This window comes from Pteropus medius, unplaced genomic scaffold (genome assembly GCF_902729225.1).
Source record: "Pteropus medius unplaced genomic scaffold, Ma_sr-lr_union100, whole genome shotgun sequence".
NCBI lineage: Eukaryota > Metazoa > Chordata > Mammalia > Chiroptera > Pteropodidae > Pteropus > Pteropus medius.
In genome coordinates, this window is record NW_024350927.1 from 4,403,989 (window position 1) to 4,423,200 (window position 19,212).

The 19,212-nt window shown below is 53.5% G+C and overlaps 1 protein-coding gene across 2 annotated transcripts in view; it reads right to left on the reverse strand.

Moving 5' to 3' along the window:
• Nucleotides 1–9,542: 9,542 nt before the first annotated feature.
• TNFRSF8 (TNF receptor superfamily member 8) overlaps nt 9,543–19,212 on the reverse strand; it is a 38,854-nt gene continuing 29,184 nt past the window's right edge. The window contains exons 11-13 of one of the 2 annotated variants that reach the window (XM_039842189.1): nt 16,934–16,959; nt 14,892–15,099; nt 9,543–11,400 (exon numbers count right to left, since the gene is read on the reverse strand). In XM_039842189.1, coding sequence (XP_039698123.1) covers nt 11,156–11,400; nt 14,892–15,099; nt 16,934–16,959 — 479 coding nt within the window. In that variant the 3' untranslated portion in view covers nt 9,543–11,155. The remainder of the gene's footprint in view (nt 11,401–14,891; nt 15,100–16,933; nt 16,960–19,212) is intronic. The other variant, XM_039842188.1, reaches the window with a different exon arrangement.

Here is a 19,212-nt window from a genome sequence, read left to right on the forward strand (position 1 = left end):
TCATAAATGTAGCCGTGCATGGTGTCCCACCCCAACCCCCACAGAAAGGAGCCTTGAGTCCCCCAAGGTTCAGGGGAAGGTTCCCTGTGAAGTTCCCGAAGTTCTCAGACTCTCTGTTCCCCTTCACAGTCAAAGGCCCCAATTCCCCTGCAGTTCCCCAAACCCCCTGAGGCTGTTGCAACCTCCCACCGCCCTGCCCGGCCCTCCCAGGCCCCCTCCCAGCTCCTGTAGACTAATTTCCTTCTCGAAACTGCCTCCATCATCTCACCCCTTTCTTCCTAGAGATGCGGACACGGGAGTGAGGCAACCTCCACTCCAGACTCACAAACACTCTCATTTTTGACACCCCAGTCACCACTGCTCACTTCCCCGGCATGCCCCAAATTTCTCCATCCTGCTAGACCTTTGCGCGGCTCGTACCCGATCCCCCAGCTCTGGCTGCACACCTGACCCCACGGAGGGCCCTACACGCCACCGCCGTCTTTGTCTTTCTTCACGGTAGTTGCCGCTGGCTGAGGTCATCTCGTATTCCTGCCGTCCCTCGCCACACGGGCAGGCTGTGGCCTCAGCACCCAGCAGCACATACGGTTTGAGTTTGAGACATGTGTATCTAGCAAATTAAGGAATGAACTTAAGCCTCGCTACCTCTCTTTGGGATAGGTACTCGTATTCAATCCATTCTACAGTGGAGGCCCATCATCTGGGCTAGATGCCACGCAGGGAGCCAAACGCTTACCTCAGTCACAGCAATGGTTGCACCCTCAGCCATGACCTGACTCCGGGCCCATCTCCCCACCCCGCCCCACTGTGTTCCCAGAAAAGTCCTTGACACATAGTAGGCACTCTGTACAGATCTGTTTTGAGTGACCGAGTGGCTGAATGAATGAACAAATTCATCTTTACATGCAGAGCTATTTTTTTCGAGGTTTCTGGAACTGGGCCTCCAACTACAGTCGATGGGAACTCGGGAGACACAGAGGTCCTGGTCCTAGACAGCCCTGGCAGGCTTTCTTGAGCAAGGGGAGAAAGTTGAAGACGGAGGTTTGAGATTTGGGGTGCTGAGCAGGGATTTCACGGTGGGGATGTTCGCACTGCACTTAGTAACAGGCGGGGGTTGGGGGTGAGGGAGACGAAGGAGACACAGTTGGGTTTCGCAGTTGGGTTTGGATACGGGAGCATGGGAGGTAGCAGGTTGTGCCTGGGAGGGCCGGTGGGCAGACTTTGGCCTGTAGGTACTGGGGAAATATTCAGGGTTCTGTGAAGATGTGGCCTGGTGGGAGCTGGGTCTTGGTGGTTTGCTGAGCCTGTGAACACCTGCACAGTATTCTGCAGGAACCAAAACACAGGGCTGGTGCCACAGCACGGTGGTGACCCCAACCTGAGCCACAACAGAACATGGCCAAGCGACCAGGAAGTCAGATTCCAGCCAGATGGCCTGGGTTCGAATGCTGGCTGCACCTCTTAGCTGCTGTGTGACCCTGGGCGAGTCATTTAACTACTTTGTGCCTCAGTTTCCTCACCGATAACATAGGGCTAACAACAGCAACCACTTCCTAGGGCACCGTGAGGTTTAAATGAGGTAACACAAAAAGCCTCAGTAATTAAGAGTTCTTTCTGTTGGTCTACCTAATGTGTGACTTCCTGGGTGGCCGAGAAGGAACTTCTTACATCTCTTTGTCAGAACCCAGCTCAGACGGGCAAAGAGTGGCTCTCAGGGGACTTTCAATGAATGAGCCTGGCCCAGGGGACCCCAACCCATCTTGAGACTGCCCCAGTGTTCGCAGGGGTCTCCTGCCCGAGGTGAGGCACCTTCCCTCGACACCTGCCAAGGCTGTGGGTATTTCCTGAGTGAAGGGTAATCACAGTGAAAAACAACGTCCCTGTGACAGCCTGTTCTTGCATAATCTGCCCACAGCTGTCTGTGGCTTCCTGACCAGGTTCTGTACAGCCCCCGGTGGGGCCCCAGCCTGCCCTGGAAGGTGCCGGACCCTGCCCCCCTTCTTAGGGGAGGCCCGACAAGACCTCTTGGAGCCTCAGTTTCCCCACCTGGAAAACTAGGCCACTGGAGCTGATCATCTCTAAAGCCTCAAATGTTCTCAGATCAGATGGATGTGATGCACTCAAGCCTGCCACGTTGACTGCACGCGTCCCTGACCCCACAAGTCGGCCCCGTGGGCCAGAGCTCATGGTCTGCAGGTAGACGAACTGGGATTTGGATTCCAGCCAGGTGGCCCTGGATAGGTTATTTCACTTCCTTGAGGTGACTCTGGAGCAGTCACAGTCAAATGACTGGGAGAACAAAATGAGCCAGCGTGGGAAGTGTTTAGCACAGTGCCTGACACCCGGTAAGAGCTCACAAGTCCTTAACTAAACTCCTATTGAGGGGTGGGGTCTACTGCCCCACCTCTCTAAATCCAGGCTCTGTGACCCACTGCTGGAACAAGAGAATGTGGCAAAAGTGATGCCACGCCCGTTTCTGGGCCCAGATTTCAAGAACCTGGCAGTGTCTACTTCCTGCCCTGGATTGTTTGCTCTAGGAATCCAGCCACCAGGCTGTGAGGTGGCCCAAGCCACTCCACGAGAGGCCCATGGACAGACGCCCGCCGCCGGCACCAACTTGCCAGCCATCTCAGAGGTTCAGCCCCGGTGCCAGCTGGCTCTGTGAGAGCAGAGGTGAGCTTCTCCCACCAAGCCCAGGCCAAACTGCAGGTCGGCGAGCAAAACGGACAACCGGTATTGTTTTAAGCCACTGAGTTTTGAGGTGGTTTAGGCCGTAGCAAGAGTAACCGGTACCGTTAAGGTCAGTTACTAGCCATCCAGCGCTTTTGGACGATGAGAGTCAGCGCGCTCATTTATAACGACAGACCCTGCGAGGTGAAGCGGCAGCGTGTGTAAAGTGCTTTGGCAGTAAGCTAAGTCCCTAACGGACAATTTCCCTGCCCCTTATGCAGGATCAGCTCCATAATTTGTGGAACCCAATGAAAAAGAAAAACGTGAAGTCCCTTGTTCAAAATGGATTAATAATTTTCCAGACAGCAACAGCAGAGCATTAAACCAGGCTCAGGCCCTTCTTAGTGGGGGTCCTGGGTGACTGCAAAGGCCACCTGGCCAGGGGGCTGCAGAAGCCCAGCTTCCTGTCTGTTCCTATCTGTCTGATCGTGGGAGACACTTTGGCTCTTGCAAAGTTGCCTTATAAGTAAGAACCCAAAGCTCTTACCATGGTTATGTTTACCTTAACGCCAAATTAAAAAATAATAATAAGGAAGATTGAAAATCAGCAAGTCATCTCAACTATTCACTTAGACTGGATTGCGAGCCCCCATCCCAGTCCCGATACACACAGCAAGGAACCAAACTTACCAAGCTGGGACCTTAAGCAAACTGCTTTACCACTCTGGGGCTCAGTTTTCCCATCTGTTAAATGTGGAGGCTTGTTCTTGACCTGTCTCCCTTGGATCCTGGGATGGGTCAGAGAGCAGGATACAAGGAGTTACTGAGACTGTTGGAGGTGATTCGATTGTCGGGGAGCATTCCAGCAGAGGTTCCCTGTACTGGCTGTCCTCTCAGGCCTGAGTCTCTCTGACCTCAGAATCAGACCACCTTCAAGGAGTGAGGCTGGGGCTGGGTTAGCTCTGTGTCAGAGGAGTCAGAAAGGCACACCTGGGCTCCTGCTTGAGCTCAGGCAGGTTACCCAGCCTCCTGCAACTGTCTCTGCCTCCCCATAAAAGGAGGAATAAAATCAACCTCCTTCCTACCTCCCCGCTGTGGCGACTTGAGGGTGAAAGGAAACGTGTCTAGAAGGCATAGTGCCCGACCGTAACTGAGTTATAAACACGGCCTGGCTGCGTGGGCAGAAGGAGCATTTAGAATCTCAGACTAGGGGGAGTTGAACCCCAGCTCTGGCACTTCCTGGCTGTGTGACGGTGGGTCAGTTGCTTGGCCTCTCTGGACCTTGATTTGTAAAAGGGAGTGCTGATGTTCGGTCTGTCTGCCTTTCAGTTGTAATTTTGAAGCCCAAGCGCAAAAAGAATGTAGGATGTTGGGCAAACTCGAAAAAGTTCTTAAAATGCTGTTCATAGTGACTATTATTTACTGAACAGAGAACATGCCTGGCACTAGGCCACTCGCTTTCCCCAGGACACCCTGAGCCTCACAACCACTTTGCAATGTAATTATCACATCTATTCATTTTGCAGATGAGGAAAGCCATTAAAGGCTTTGCCTGAGGTCAGGTAGCTAGGAACCATTTGAGCTGGAGGTTGAACCTTGATGGCGCCCATTCCTTCCCCTACATCAAAAGCCATGGTAATGAAATGGGACAGAGGCCAATGCTGGAGGACTCAGGAGGAAGTGCAGGCCATGATGTTAAGATAATCCACGCCCCATACCGAAACACACAGGGACCTCCAGCCTCCCCAGGATTTTTTGGTTTGGTTTTTACTCTCCTGGAAGGCACCCAAAGAAAGAGGAACCTAGACTGCCTGACTCCCAGCCTCCCGCAGTGACATCGACCTGGACCCCAAACTGCAATGTCAACCAGGAATGTAGCCTTAGCTCTGCCCTTTCTGAGAAAACACATCCAACTGCTTCCTGACACCCGTAATTGCTGCCTCTCTCCCTGGCTTCTCTCTGAAGTAGGTTAAAACCACCATTGCTGCCCCTGGTTTGGCCTTTCGCACACATTGCTGAGACAATGCCAGGATGTTTATTGTTCTAATGGGAGGAAAACAGAAAAATGGAGCCTAACGTTCTTCCAATAAAATCCGAGTACCTTACAACAGCCCAGCAGGCCCTCCAGGATGGGCCGCTGGCCTGCCCGCTCCCCGCCGCCTTCTCTCTGCCCTGCTCACTCGGCTTCTGGCAGGTGTGCTTTTTGAATCCCAAGGCCAGGTGCATTCCCACCTCAGGGCCTTTGCAGGTGTGGTTCTCGACTTCCGGGAGCGCTCTGCCCCCAGGTCCCTACCTTGCTCCTTTGTCACGTCACTCAAGTGGCGCTCAAAGGGCACCTCCTTAGAGTAGCCTTCCTGGACCACCTGGCTGGAGTTGACCCTGCACTCCAGACACTGTGCCCGGACCCCTGACTGAGGCTTCTCATGGAACATAGCACAGTCTCTTCTGGAATGACCTGTTCACAGATTCAGTTATGGACCATCATAGGTCCCACTCACTGGACAGAGGACAGTGCCTCCTCTGCAGCTAGACCTGGGCCTGGCTCATCACATGTGTAAGAGGGATGGAAGGGAGGGGAGGGAGGGGAGAGGAGAAGGAAGAAGGGAAGGAGGCCACTCAGGAAAGATCTTGAGCAGCAATGCAGTGCCGCCTGGAATGTAGTAGAACCATGAGCAAGAGGGACCTGCAGGCAATTCACAAATGCCCAGAGTTACAGACATCTGACTAATAAACAACCAGTCCTATGACTGTGATTTCAAGGGTTCTCTGAGTCCCTCTACAAAGCAACAGAACCCACTGTGGAGTTCTCACAGCGATTTGGCCCCAAAGGAGGCCAGGTCCCAGGGGAGCCCGAAAGCCTTGGTTGACCTTATGAGAACTAACGCAGGCTTTGGGGGGCCAGCCCTGGAACCAACCGCCAATTGTAATGTTTTTCTGGGAGACAAGTGTTCTAAGCCCAATGCCCTTTTGAAGGTCACCCGTTTGTAAGTCAGATGGGGCTGAAATCTGCAGGCTTAGAAAGGGCTCACTCTTGGCAAGTGGTTTCCGGGCTGAACAGAGGACAGAAACTGCCCTGTGGCAAATATAAGCCACGCGTCAAGTGGCATCTAAGGGAACCCCATGACTCTGTCAGATAGAGACTGATAACCCCATTTCACAGACCAGGAAACAGCATTAGGGAGATCAAAGCACATAACCAAGATCACCCAGCTGGTAAGTGGCAGAACTGGGATTCGAATCCGAGTGTGACCCAGAGCCCATCCCCACCCACCGTGTCCCTGCCTCAGAGTGGCAGGCAGTCCTCTCTGCCCTGTACCTCACTCAATCCCGCTGAAAACCTGCTCCTCTGGTTCAGCCCAGCAGAGTGTCACGGTATGCGCCCAGCATGGGCTGCTGGCCCGGGGCAAGGGGCCTGCGGGAGGGTGCGGGAGCCGCCCCCTCCCCAACACTTCCCCAACTGTTACATGTCTGTCTCTGCACAGTTGTCGTTCCTATTCAGCCCAACAAAGCAGTTCCTGGTGACTGTGGGACAGAAATGACCGAGACGCCATCCCGGGAAGGGTGGGAAAAGGAGAGAAATGCTCTGGAGATTCGGCGATTTGCTCTGTTTAAGGGGTGAGCCCTGGCCTCGGAGATGCTAAGAACCTACCGAGTTTCCTGCCCGCAAGACTGCCTGGCAAACAGCAGGCTTTCTTTCAATGCAATAGCTGCTGCAGGCCACTTGTCACTCACTGTCATTCCCTGACTTCAGTTGTTCAGGAAGAGGGTGAATGTGTGTGAGGTCCCATACAGCCTGGGAACTTCCGCCCTGCATTGCTAGGAACCTTGTTCGTCTGCTCACCTGGATGTCAGAATAGCCAGAAGTTAAGAAGGGCCCTCATCGCTGGTAGGCAGGGCTAGTGGTAAGCCTGGCCCTCGGACAGACGGTTCAACTGTGAGGTCTGGGCGGGGCCTGGAGTCCTGGGGGTGGGGTAGGTAAGGTCCGACCATGACCCCAGGTCTCCTTCCATCACCCTACAGGGCAGCCACAGTCAGAGGGGCCCCAGGCTGGCTGCCTGTGGTGGGGAGCAGGCCCCAAATTGTCCGTGAGTTGTGACCAGGGGGACAGCCTGGGCCCCTCCCAGCTCAGGCATGAAGCCCCAAGCTCATATTAACCCCTCGGTCCTCTCCCTGCCCCTCCGGGCTGGGGCACTCACACTGCTTTTGTAACCCCTTGCGCCATGCTGTGGGGCTGCTCCGCTCAGCTCTGAGAGGGGCAGGCCCTGGAAATGCCCAGGGTCCCTTTCTGCAAATTCTCAAAGGGAGCTTCGTGTAGAGCAGCTTTATTCTGAGTATCCTCAAAGGCAGGCCTCGAACCAGGGAGTGGGAGTTACATGGAGGAGGGATAAAGAAGAACCAGCAGCCATGGAGGGGCTGCCCCAGCAGGCGGTGGGCTCCCTGTCCCCAGAGGCTGGTGCAGAGGGATGAAGAGGGTGAACCACTGTTCTCGGAGCTTCTCCAATATTCTCAGTCTCAGTGAGTGTTTCCATAGCTCTACGATCGTTTTTAAGGGACCTTATGAATTTTTAAAGGATCAAAAGTTTCAAAGGTATGACAGAAACACAGAGCAAACAGCACAGTCACCTGGGATCTAGACAAACAGAAGCCCCGTGACTACGGAGAGAAGTAATCAATCCGCCTGCAACAGTAGGAGGTAGGAGGGGGCAAAGACGCAAGGCCGCCCGGTCCCCAGAGGCTGAGTGGGACAGAGGCTACGGCAGCGGCAGCTGCAGACACCTCATAAAGGGGCCATGTCCACAAGCGGACTTCCTCAGTGACCAACCTGCTCGCTCTGAGCACCAGCACCGGGTCAGCTGCTCAGGGGGCACCAGGGACTTACAGGGGGACACTGAGTTGTCAGAGTGAGGGCCGGAGGCGAGGCTCTCTCCTGGACAGAAGTGCCAGCGGCATCCATTGTTCCTCTGCTGAGCCCTCGCCCCTCCCAGTGTGCGGACTCAGTGCCACCACAGCGGAGACGAGCATCAGACTGGGTAACAGAGGTTACTCTGCCCAAAGGATTCCCCGAAACTCTGCCTCCCCCAACTCACACCCAAGCCACATCCAGATGTGTCCTCGGGGAGTCAGGTGCTCCTTGTTGAGCAGCACCAAGACTCACACTGCTGGCAGCTGGCCTCGGTTTCTGGTGTGGCCTCTCGAGGCAACTATAAGCACAGCATCTGTGGATTGCTTGCTGAATCTTACCAGGTGGCACAGGCTGGGACTCGGCCTGCAGCTAAACCCCTCTCGGGATTGTGCCACTGGACACCTACCACACAAAGCCGCACTAATAAGAACGGAGACTTAGGAACTTTGCTTACTGCATAGAAACAGACACAGAAAGGCAGCCAAAATAGGAAGACAAGCAGGAATCACATGAAAGAACAGAGATCCAGGAATAATGGAGTCAAGGAATCTAATAGATGCAAAGTTCAAAACACTAATTATAAAGATGCTCAATGAACTTAGGGGAAGTGTAGATGAATTCAGTGAGAACTGTAACAGAGAGATAAAAACATAACAATGGAAATGGAAATTATAAAAAAGAACCAGTCAGAAATAAAGAACACATTATCTGAGCTGAAAATTATAGTAGATGGAATAAACAGAGTGGATAAAGAAGAGGATCAAACCACCGAGACAGAGGATGGGGAAGCCAAGGACGCTCAATCAGAATGGCAAGAAAAAAAAGACAAGACTATAATAATAATTTAAGGAGGCTATGGGACACTATTAAATGTAAAAATATCCGTGTCATAGGGGTACCTGAAGGAAAACAAGACGTTGAAGATCATTTGAAGAAATAATGATGGAAAACTTCCCTCACCTGGTGAAAGAAATAGACATACAAGCCCAGGAAGCTCAGAGAGTCCCAAGAAAGATGAACCCAAAGAGGCCCACACCAAGACACATCATAATTAAAATGCCAAAGGTTAACTACAAAGAGAGAATCTTAAAAGCAGCAAGATAAAAGCAGTTAGTTACTTACAAGGGAGCACCTGTAAGACTGGCAGCTGATTTCTCAAAAGAAACTATGCAGGACAGAAGGGCTTGGCACAAAATATCTGATGTGATGAAACCCAGGATCTACAACCAAGAATACTTTCTCCAACAAAGCTATCATTTAGAATCGAAAGATAGATAGAGCTTCTCAGACAAAAATAAGCTAAAGAAATTTATCAACACCAAGCCAATATTACAGGAAATGTTGGAGGAACTTCTTTAAGAAGAAAAAATATGTATCAAAAACAGGAATAAAGAATGGTGATAACTACATTCCTATCAACAAGTACCTCAAAGGGAAAAGAATTAAGTGCTCCCACCAAAAGATAGAGTGAATGAATGAATAAGAAACAAGACCCCTACATATGCTGCCTACAAGAGACTCACTTCAGATTAAAAGGCACACACAGACTAAAAGGAAAGGGTCTTGCGCTGAATGAAATGGGTCGGATAGAGAAAGATGAAGGTCGCATGATTTCACGTACATGTGGATTCTAAAAACAACAATAAAAGGGGAAATAAACTCAGATACACAGACTATTTTGAGGGCTACTAGACGGGAGGGCAGTTGCGGGGGGACAGCAAAAGAGAGGCAAAAGGATTAAGAGGTGCAAATGGACAGTCGCAGAGTAGACATGGAGATGTAGCGTGTAGCATGGGGCAGATGGTTAATAATGTTGTAGTAAATACGTAAGGGGGAAGAGGGGCATTGGATTTAGTGGGGTGATCACTTCGCGAGTTGTGGATCTCTTATCCCTATGCGGCATGACCGAAACTGGTATATTACTGAATGCCAACTACAATTGGAAAAAAAAACTCATTGAATTGTACAATGTCAATACGAGCAACTAATTGTCTATTATGTTTCAACAAAGCCGGAAGGAAAAAAGTTTTATGAAAGGCCCTGGGGCCAGGGAGTGTATTATTTCACTAAACACGTCTACAATCCTCACCTCAGGACAGCCTGAGCCCCCGCCCACTGGGTGTGTGGCATCCTCAGGTACCACGCGGAGGCGGCTCAGGGGCACAGAGCTGCCCACACTGTCCTTGCACAAGGCACTTTGGCAAATGTCCGTCCCATGTAAATTTCTTCAGGTTTTGGTGTAACCGCCTCTCGCAGTGTCTCAGCCACTCCAACTTTCCCCAAAACATCTGAGTGGTTTCAGAAACCACCCTCGTGATTCCCGGCCCAGCCCCAACTTCCTCCAGAGACAAGAAGGCTGGTGAGTAAACAGGAGCGTTGGGCCTGGCTTCCAGAGGGTAATTCCAGGGGTGTCGAGGTGACCTGAGGCTCAATGCCCCAGGCTGCCACAGACTTGCCATCTGCCCAGCCCTCCCTTTCCAAGGCCACTTGTTTGTCCAAAAGCCCTGGGGACAGCAGGCCAGCAGACAAGGGCAGTCCAGAATAAGGCAGAATGTGGCTTTTGACATCACATCCCAATCAGGGTGCTGAGCAGCTGCAGCCAGAGGGTAGGACCTGGTACTATAGGGACCTTGTGTGTGGCAGATCTGGGGAAGAGACGGAGAGGGTGGCACCCACCGAGTAGGCAAGGACCTGGGAAGGGCCCACGGTCCCCCTCCTCTGGGTGCGGAAGCAGCCCCTGGGCGAAGCAGAACAGGCCCTGCTCCAGATGGCAGCGGGGTGGGCAGGGTCTCGGGGTGGGGCACTGCAGCTGCTGAGGGTCCGCAGATATCTGGGTCCTGATGCCTCCTGCTGAGGTGACTGGTAGGGACGTTCTGACATGAGTGAGTTGATCCTAGGCCCACTGTGGGGGCTACAGAACAAGGAAGTCGGGTGGCACCAGGAAGTTCCACTCAGCCCAAACAGGGCTGGAGGCCAGGCTAGGCATAGGGCACAGAGCGCAACACAGCATTTGTGGCCGAGATGGGGCCAGCCAACAACACCCCGTCCCTCTACTTCCCTTTCAACTCAGGAGAAACCACAAGTACTTGCTCAGTGTCATGGCAGGGGGCACATTTATAGCATCTGGTGATTGCTGGCGTTGTCAGCAAGGCCCAGTGGGTGTCACTCCTGAGGCCCAGGGCGAGGGGAGAAGGCGTGGGGTCCGGGCCTCGTGTCCTCTGCCTCCTGTGGGCTCTGGCCCTGTGAGTGTATCTGACGCCTGGGGCTCTGGGGCATTTTCTCAGCCGTACAGAAAGCAGGGCGTCCGCTCCCTGCCGTCTGTCTGTTGCCCCAACAAATATCGTCACTCAGATCCAGCCCCTATATGACCCACTCCCCTAGGGCTGGGGCTAGGAGGCAGCTGGGAGGGGATGCAGGTAGAGACCACCAGAAGCCCTCCTGCATTGCCAGGCTGGTCTACCACCAGATGCTGGAAACTCAGTTCAGGCCGGATGGGCCTCTGCCACCAGCGTGGTGCTACCAGTGCCCCGCTGGCCTCCCAGGGAGCACCCAGCAGCCCTCAGCCCCAGCCCAGGCCAGGCCTCATTTCTCAGAGGCAGTCATGGGCAAGGGGTCCTCCTTTCCCTCCTCCTCGACCGAAAACATGACGCTCCCGCAACTGCCCAGAGGCGGTTCGGTCTCCTGCTCCGGGTAGTGAGGCGCATGGTCCACTTCCAGGTCCTCTTCGAGCTCAGGCTCTGCCGGCCCCGCCAGGCCCCGGCCCTCGGGCACCTCCGTCTTCACGGTCCCCACAATCACTGTGTCGGCCTTCATGATATAGATTTTCTCTGCAAAGCAAAAGGATGGGCGAGGTGAGGATGGGAGCAAGGAGGCAGCTCCGCCACTCCTGCTGTGTGGCCTCAGGTAGATGACACAACGTCTCTGATGCACAGTAAGCCTTGCCAAACTTACAGGTGTCCTGAGGCTCGAAGGAGAGAAAATCAGCTGGGAACTGTGTGCTGAGGAGTTAAAAACTGGCCCGCTTACTACTTACAGGAGACGCTTGTGATTTTCCCGGCCCTTCTGCAGGGATGGGGCAGGGAAGAGGGAACGGGGTTGGGACAGAAAGCAAGTTGTGGGGAGAAAGCAGGCAACAAACGCCGACCGCAACAGCCAGAAAACTCTGGTAGAGGTCAGGCTGTGCCGGACGCTGTTCCCGACGCTTTCCACACTCTAGCCCCTGAATCCTCTCATCCCTTCTGCCGTGGAAACAGGCTGTTAGTATCCCCATTTACGGACAAAGCACTGAAGGCCAGAGTGGTTAAATGACCTGCCCAGGGTCACCAGGTAATTAGTAGAAGTCCCAAAAGAAACTCCTGCCTAACCTGGCTGCCCTTTCTACTCCCCTGCACAAGCCTAACACAGAAACCTGGGGTCACCGACTTGTCCCAGTTTCCAGGGATGCTCCTGGTTTGAAGCAGTGGAAGTCCCCCATCCCAGGAAGCTCTGCGGTCTGAGCAAACCCAGACAGCTGGTCACCACCTACAGAAACCGCAGACCTGTTAACAATCACCAGCAGCCCGTGACTCGGCCAGCTTTGCGCGGGGCCGAGTACTTCGGGGTGTACGCTTATTGTGTATCTCCCACCTGTGAGGCAGGCCCCACAGCTGTGCCTGCCTCACACAGAGTAAGACTGCCAGTGTGTATCACCTGGATGAATGACCTTCCCGGCCTGTTAGAGGTGTGAGTCCCCCATGGGACATCAGAGACTCAAGGGAGTTAGGAGAGCTGCCTAAGGAGCTGGCTAGTGTGGAGCCTGGACTGTCACCCAGGTGAAGCAGCCCCGCTCCTGATGGCCTCGAGCTCGGGGCAGGGTCCCGGCTCCCAGCTGCTCAGCACGTGGACTCTGGAGGCTGAATGCGGAAGCTCAGGAGGGAACCTGAGAGCTGGGGTGGGGAGGGGCTAGGGATCCCTGCCTCTCTGGGTGACTCTGTCACACCTCGCTGATTCAGGAACCCCCAAAATATTATTGGGGCCCCTGTGTCCTCCACCCCATTGCATAACCCTGGCCTTTCTGTTTTGGTTTGAACACCCAGGAAAGAAAGAAGTGTTCCAAGTAGCAGCAAGAACTAGAAAGAAGGCCAAGAGAGTAAGACAAGCTGTGTGCCGGGCTCCCCTGTACCCTCAAAGACAGAGCAGGGTCCCAGGCCTCAGCCATGTACTCTTTATCAAGACTCACAGGTCCCTTGCCCCAGGAGGTAAGAGAGGACACAGAGGAAGCCAGGCAGGGCCAGAAAAGAGGAGAGAGAAAGAGACAGAAAGACACAGAGCAGGGTTATGAAGGAAGTGGGGTGGGTTTATCCAGGCAGAAGCAGCCAAAGCGGGGGGCTCGGCTGTCACCCCTTCACACTCCCTGGCTCCTGATTCCTGGCTTTGTCCCCTATCGCAGGGCCGCCTATCCCCGAGTTGGGAAGGGGAGGGTCTTCCAGAAGCTGGACTTCCCGCTTCACTCAGGGCTCCAAAATCCAAGGACGCTGTCCTGGTGTGTGTGGCGGGGGCGGGGGCTCGGGGGGCAGGGGAAGGAACTGCCCTGCCTGGTGCCGGGGGAAGGTGACGAAGCTCAGGCCAAAGTTTGGGAAGTGGACAAGATGTGGTACTCCTCTGGGGTGGTGTCAGGAAGACAGAGGGCTCACTGTCCCTTGAGTGTCCCGAGAGAACCTCCACGGCCTTCCCTCGCCACTATTCCCCCTGCGAGTCTTGCAGGCCAGCACGGCTCTCCCCACTCCCCAGCCCCCACTGTCCTGGGGACCCAGTACCTGCCTGCCCCGCCCCCTGCACTTCCAGGCACTGCAGTCAGCATGGCCTCAAGCAAGCATCCAAATTAGGGCTTCTTAGGAAATGCGAAGGACATGCCTTTGGTGGTATTTCCCAATATACATTCTTTTCAGATAAAACTTGTGAAAACCACAATTCCGAAAGTTTCAGTTGGATACAAAAGACTCTGCCCAAAAGAGTTCTGTCCACCAAAACACATTTCTGTTTGCCATAGAAATGTGTAGGACAATCACAAATGCCTTATCTCGGTGACGGTTCACCAGAGGGGACAGAGATGGAGCTCACCCAGGCCCTATCCCTGGGGGCTCACAGACAGGTGAGGGGTCAGGGGAAGGCCACAGATACAGTCGCACTGCTCAGTGCTGAGGATGGATGCTGGGTGGGGAGGCCCTGGGTCTGCGGTGCATCTAGTCTACACAGGAGAGTAGAAAGGGCTGGGAAGTCTTCCTGGAGGAGGAGGCGAATAAGCAGGGTACTCAGGACATCAGGACTTAACTAGATTCAAGGGGGTGGAGCTGGCTGTCCCAGGTGAGGAAGCAGCTCCCACAGAGAAGCTCAGAGGTGAGAGAGGACTTGGTAACTTCAGGGAACTGCCACCGAGTGGGAGGACACACGGGGTCAGGAGGCAGGAGAGTCTAGGGGAGAAGGCAGCCCATGCCCAGCCTTGAATGTGGGAATAAGAATCCTGGAATTCATCTCAAGGGACCCCCGGAGGGTTTCAAGCAGGGTGTGACATGGACAGGGATGTGGTCTGGGAGAAACATTCCAGTCAGTCATACCAGGATAGAGAGAAGTGGGAGGCAGGGGGACTCGGCGGGGGGAGGCCGAGGCGGAAGGTTTGGGGTTGGACAGTGACTACTGTTCGGGAAGTGCTGGCCTCTGTGCCCGCAGAGGCCAGGTGGTGGTGGTGTGGACAGGCCAGCGGTTTCAGAGTCTCGCAGCTGCGGGATCGAGTCCCAGCTCTGCCTAGCTGTGTGCTCAGAAGCAGCATTTCACTCCCGAGCCACAGTTTCCCCAATTGTGAAAAGGGGAAGAAGTCACCATCCTCAGACAGTTGTGTGACAGTGAGGGCTGACGTTTGCACAGTGCCCGGAATGCATCAGGCAAGGGGCAGGTCTTATGTCACTGTGTATTTTCCTCCTGCCCTGGGGGCTGGGGGTGGCATTCACTTTTCTCTTTAATAAGAGCAGTCACCACGTAGGAGAAACCGCACCAAGACGGCTTCAGGTGATCACGTCACGAACTGTCACCCTGGCCCTATGAAGCCAGTGCTACAACTACTGCTATTTCACGAGCTGCGTGGTGTACCCAAGTCCAGTTTAAGGCTTTCACAAAAAGCATCTCATACTTACCACGGCCCATGGGGGTATCCACATCTCTTCCTGGCTGGTCCTTCTGGACCCAAAGTCTCTGGTTCCAGTTGGGGGCCCAGGGCCCAGCACCCATCTCCCCACTGCCCTCTTAAACCCGATCACACCGGGAACCCCCAAACAGGCCAACTCACCGATCCTGTTATTGGTATGCTCCGCGGTGACCCGGGGCTCAGGAACGTCCCCAAGGGACGGGGGGCTGCTAGCTGGGCTGGCATCCAGCAGCTGCAGCCTTTCCAGGCAGGTTGTCCCCACGTCGGGGCAGGTCGCCACGGCCAGGGGGCTCATTAACCTCAGCTCGTCTGCGCAGGGCTCTGTCACCGATACGCTCCCCTTCAGCTGCTGCGGGCACAGAAACGGGCACTGATGCCAGGTGCCCCGACCTCCCCTAAGACTCTGAACTGTCGGCCCCGGGGACTCTCCCTCTCTGCTTTAAAGCTGCCCTCCTCTACCCCAGGCTCCTCAGGCTCGACAGGCCGATGCACCTGTGTGCTGAGTGCCGGACGTCATGCTGCTTTTAACTTGGACTGAATAATAAAGATCGTGACCACCTCGTACAGAGCATACTGTGTGCGTGGCCCCCAACACACGTCAATCCTCACAGCCACCCTATGAGGTGGCAAATATGAGCACCCTCCCCATTTGACAGATCAGGAAACTGGGGCGCAAAGGAGTCAAGTGACTTACTCAGGGTTAGGAAGTGTCTGGGCCAGTACTTGAACCCTGGTATCTCATTCCAGAATCCACACTTGTACACGTCAGCTCCAGGCCACCCCAACCGCCCAGCCTTGATCTCCTGGATGATAGTCGTTTCTCATTACACTAATGTATTCTAAAAATTACGCTAATTTATTCTAAAAATAGCTGTGTCTTAGAGAAAATGTTGGTTTAAGAAGTGCGAAGAGAAATGGTCTCGTGAACTGTTCACGTGTACAACAGTTACCTGCAGCCTTCAAAATGGAACGAGTTTGAGTAATTCTTAAAATATAGCTACATGTTCCTCAATATTCTTTTATATTAACTTGAAGTCCAAATACATTTTAAATAATTTACTATTAATGTGTTGGCCCACGTAGCCAAAAGATATGACAAACCGATGGATGCCCTTTTCCTGAAATTTCTCGGTATTTTAACAGCAGCTTGTCTGACCGAAGCACATTTGAATGTGATCTCCCATAATTTGAAATTGAACTCATATTGTGGGTCTATTATGTTTAAAAATTAAAGGATTTCTCCATGTATGAATGTTTGAGTTTTAAAAAAAAGTAATGGGAGAATTGATAAGTGAAAAAAAAGGTGGGTGAATCATATACATCTGAGACCCAGCCACATGGGGGGGCCCCCTCCCTCAGCTCTGGAAGGCAGCGCCCCTGCTCCCACTCCGCAAGCTGCCCCTGGGAGGCTGGGCACAGAGCTGGGAGGACAAGCCCTGGTGAGAACCTGGCGTATAGGCCCCGTCCTGGGTGATCCTGGGAACAGCAAGATCATTTGCAAAGCTGCCAGCCCAGAGCCTGGGCAAAGTGAGCTCTTCATAAAGAGCAGATGAAGGTGGCATCACTAGGCGGCAGTTCACAGTAACTGTTCAAAGCACTGGCTTTGGAGTCACACAAACCTGGGCTCAAATCCTGGTCAATCTACTTTCCAGCTGTGGAACCACCTTTTCTGCCTACGCCTCTGGTTCCTCTGTACTGACCTCTGTGTGTTGTAAGGACTCCTGGGACGGCTTCAAAGAAGCACAAAGCGAGGTGCCTAGTAAGTCCTCGGTGCATGATGGTTAAGTTTTTGAAAAGCTGAGCTCCTGATTTGTCACCTCAGCTGTGAGGACACGACTCATGGAAGAGTAAAGGAGAAAAGGGGAAATAAATACAGCCTTCCTCCCGACCACACCTGGCACTCGAAGTGGCCCAGACCAAATCCGTGGTCCGGGAGGCCCTTCTGGAAGTCCCCGGCGGGATGAGCCAAGAGCCGGAGGCTGCTGTGGGGGTGGGACTGTGACCTTGGCCAGAACCTGGCTGAGGCCCCGCTGCTCAGAGCCGCCTGCACAGGGCAGACCCAGTCTGAACTTGCAGGGGGAGCCGGCCCCGCCCCCCAGCCCTGTCTCAGAACCAGCAGGTATGTTAGGGAAGGAGTCAGTTCTAGGGGCACCAAGCTGGGGGTGGCGGGTGGGGCTACTTACTATGGGATTCCTCTGGGGCCTAGAACCTGCAAAGAGGAAAAAAGCAATGATTTCACCGGGGGTCCTGCCCCACCCCGAGTGGGCAAATGCTCCCCCTTTCTCCCAGTGGTGGCTGGTACTTAGGCCCTTAGTCTGGAGAGCAGTGCTCAGGTTTCAGGGTCAGTGTCCATCCCCCAGGCCTGGGTCACAGGAGCTCCCTCGTCCAGTGACAGGGAACTGGGGAACCCCAGCTCTCCTCCAGCCACTAAGCCACTCTGCACACTGGATCCCCCCAGCCCACCTGCCCCCCACCACCACACGGAGAGTGGTTCAGGAGAGCCACCCGCCCCAGCTGGAGCCAAGGCGGCTTCTGCTGGCTCAGAAGTTGTTCGGGGGCTACTGCCACTACCAAGTAGTCCCCCAGAACTCCCCAGAACTCCTCAGATCCCATCACACACATGGACGACCTCGAGACGGGATGATAGAGTGGATGACGGGCCCTGAGCACGGCTCCAAACACCCAGCCAGACATTCCCGAAGCCAGGCAACCCTGGAGCCCTTCCGGCTCAGGCCAGCCTGAGTTCGGTGTTCTGTTAACTATGCCTGAAAGAGCCCATGTGACCACCTTCAAAGCAAAGGACAATTGCTCATCAGTCCCCCACCTCACTCCCTGCAATCCGACCCTTCAGTGGGCTCAGGAGGTGTCGACACAATGCTCTTTAGGGCACGACCTCTCTTTCCTCCTCCCAAACTCCCACCCTCCGTTCCAATTTTTCTCTCATATTAAGTAGGGTGCCAGGTCATGGCCAAGTAAGTGTATGTGTACATTTAACCATGGCTCAGAGAGCCGGCAATGGTGCCCAGACATCTGGCCTCTCCTGGAGCAAATCAACTCCCAGCGCAGGGATGCGCAGCCTCTTATGATCCTCCTACAGAGACAGGAAATACCTTACGGTTAGGTGTGCACACCTGAGCAGAGAAATCTGTTGGAGATGCCAGCATGCCAGCTAAGTGACCTCCAGAACATTCTCTCTGGTTTCAGTAGTTCTACAGAATCACTAGCCCTGAATCCTAGCTGAAAACTCGCTGGAAGCCAAACAGCCACGATAACACAAATAAGATGGGCAGACCGGACGAGCTGGGTGGTCACCAGGCCAGTGTGGGAAACGCTGTGACATGTCCCTCTTAAATGCCCATCAGCACACGGAGTGTGCGCGTTTAATGCGGAAATAGACCAGGACGATGATGAAAAGTACATGTGTAAAATGACACAGTTCTTGACTCTCGACTTAACAAATGGGCCGAGCTTATTCCACCTGGTAACTGCTGCTCCCAGTGGAGTGGCCGCCTTGGGAGGCCATGGCTCACTCCCCCGGCCAGCCACTGTCCCTTGCCTAAGCCATCACTTTGGGAAATATTCTCCGGTATGAGGCACATTCTTTTAAATGACGTCAGTGAAGCCGAATCTTCGTCCTTTGAGAGTGACGAGTTTTGCAAACAGCAACTGTGATTTGCCGCCAAGTCATCGGGATGGTGGGATGGGTAGGGGAAGTGTGACAAATAACGAGAGAAAATAACTAAAGGTGATAAAATTCAGTCTTGGAGAGGACATGGGTAAACAGGAACACAGCTGCGTGTGCCCTGTGAACTGGTTCCATTTTTCTCAAGAGCCATCTGGCAATAAAAACCTTTTGACCCAGTAATCCCTCTTCTGGGACACACCCTCAGGAAATAAAGGAACGAAAACAAGACCCAGCACAGCAGGGGCACTCATAACCACCAGAAAGCTGACAACAAGCCAGATGCCTAACGACGAGGCCGATGAGGCCGCCCAGCAATCCTGAGCGTTGGCAATGAAACCCCAGCACATTACTCCACCTCTCCCGGCCTTAGTCCCCTCATCTGGAAAACGTGCCAGCTTTGGAGGGTTTTTGTGAAGATTAAATGAGCTCTCATTTCTGGGTATTTATTCGAACAAACCCAGAACACTGCTTCGAAGGGACACGCGCATGCGTGTGCTCGCCACGGCATTATTTACAATAGTCGACATATAGAGGCAACTTGGGCTTCCGTCTGTAGATGAATGAATAAATTAGAGGTGGTACATATATATAATAGAATGTTACTCGGCCATTAAAAAAAATGAAAGCGTGCCGTCTGCAACAACATGGATGGACCTAGAGGCCATTGTGCTGAGCAGACTAAGTCAGACACAGAAAGACAAATGCCATTTGTTTTCACTTACCTGTGGAATCTACACAACAAAACAAACAATCAAAACAGAAACAAATTCATAGATA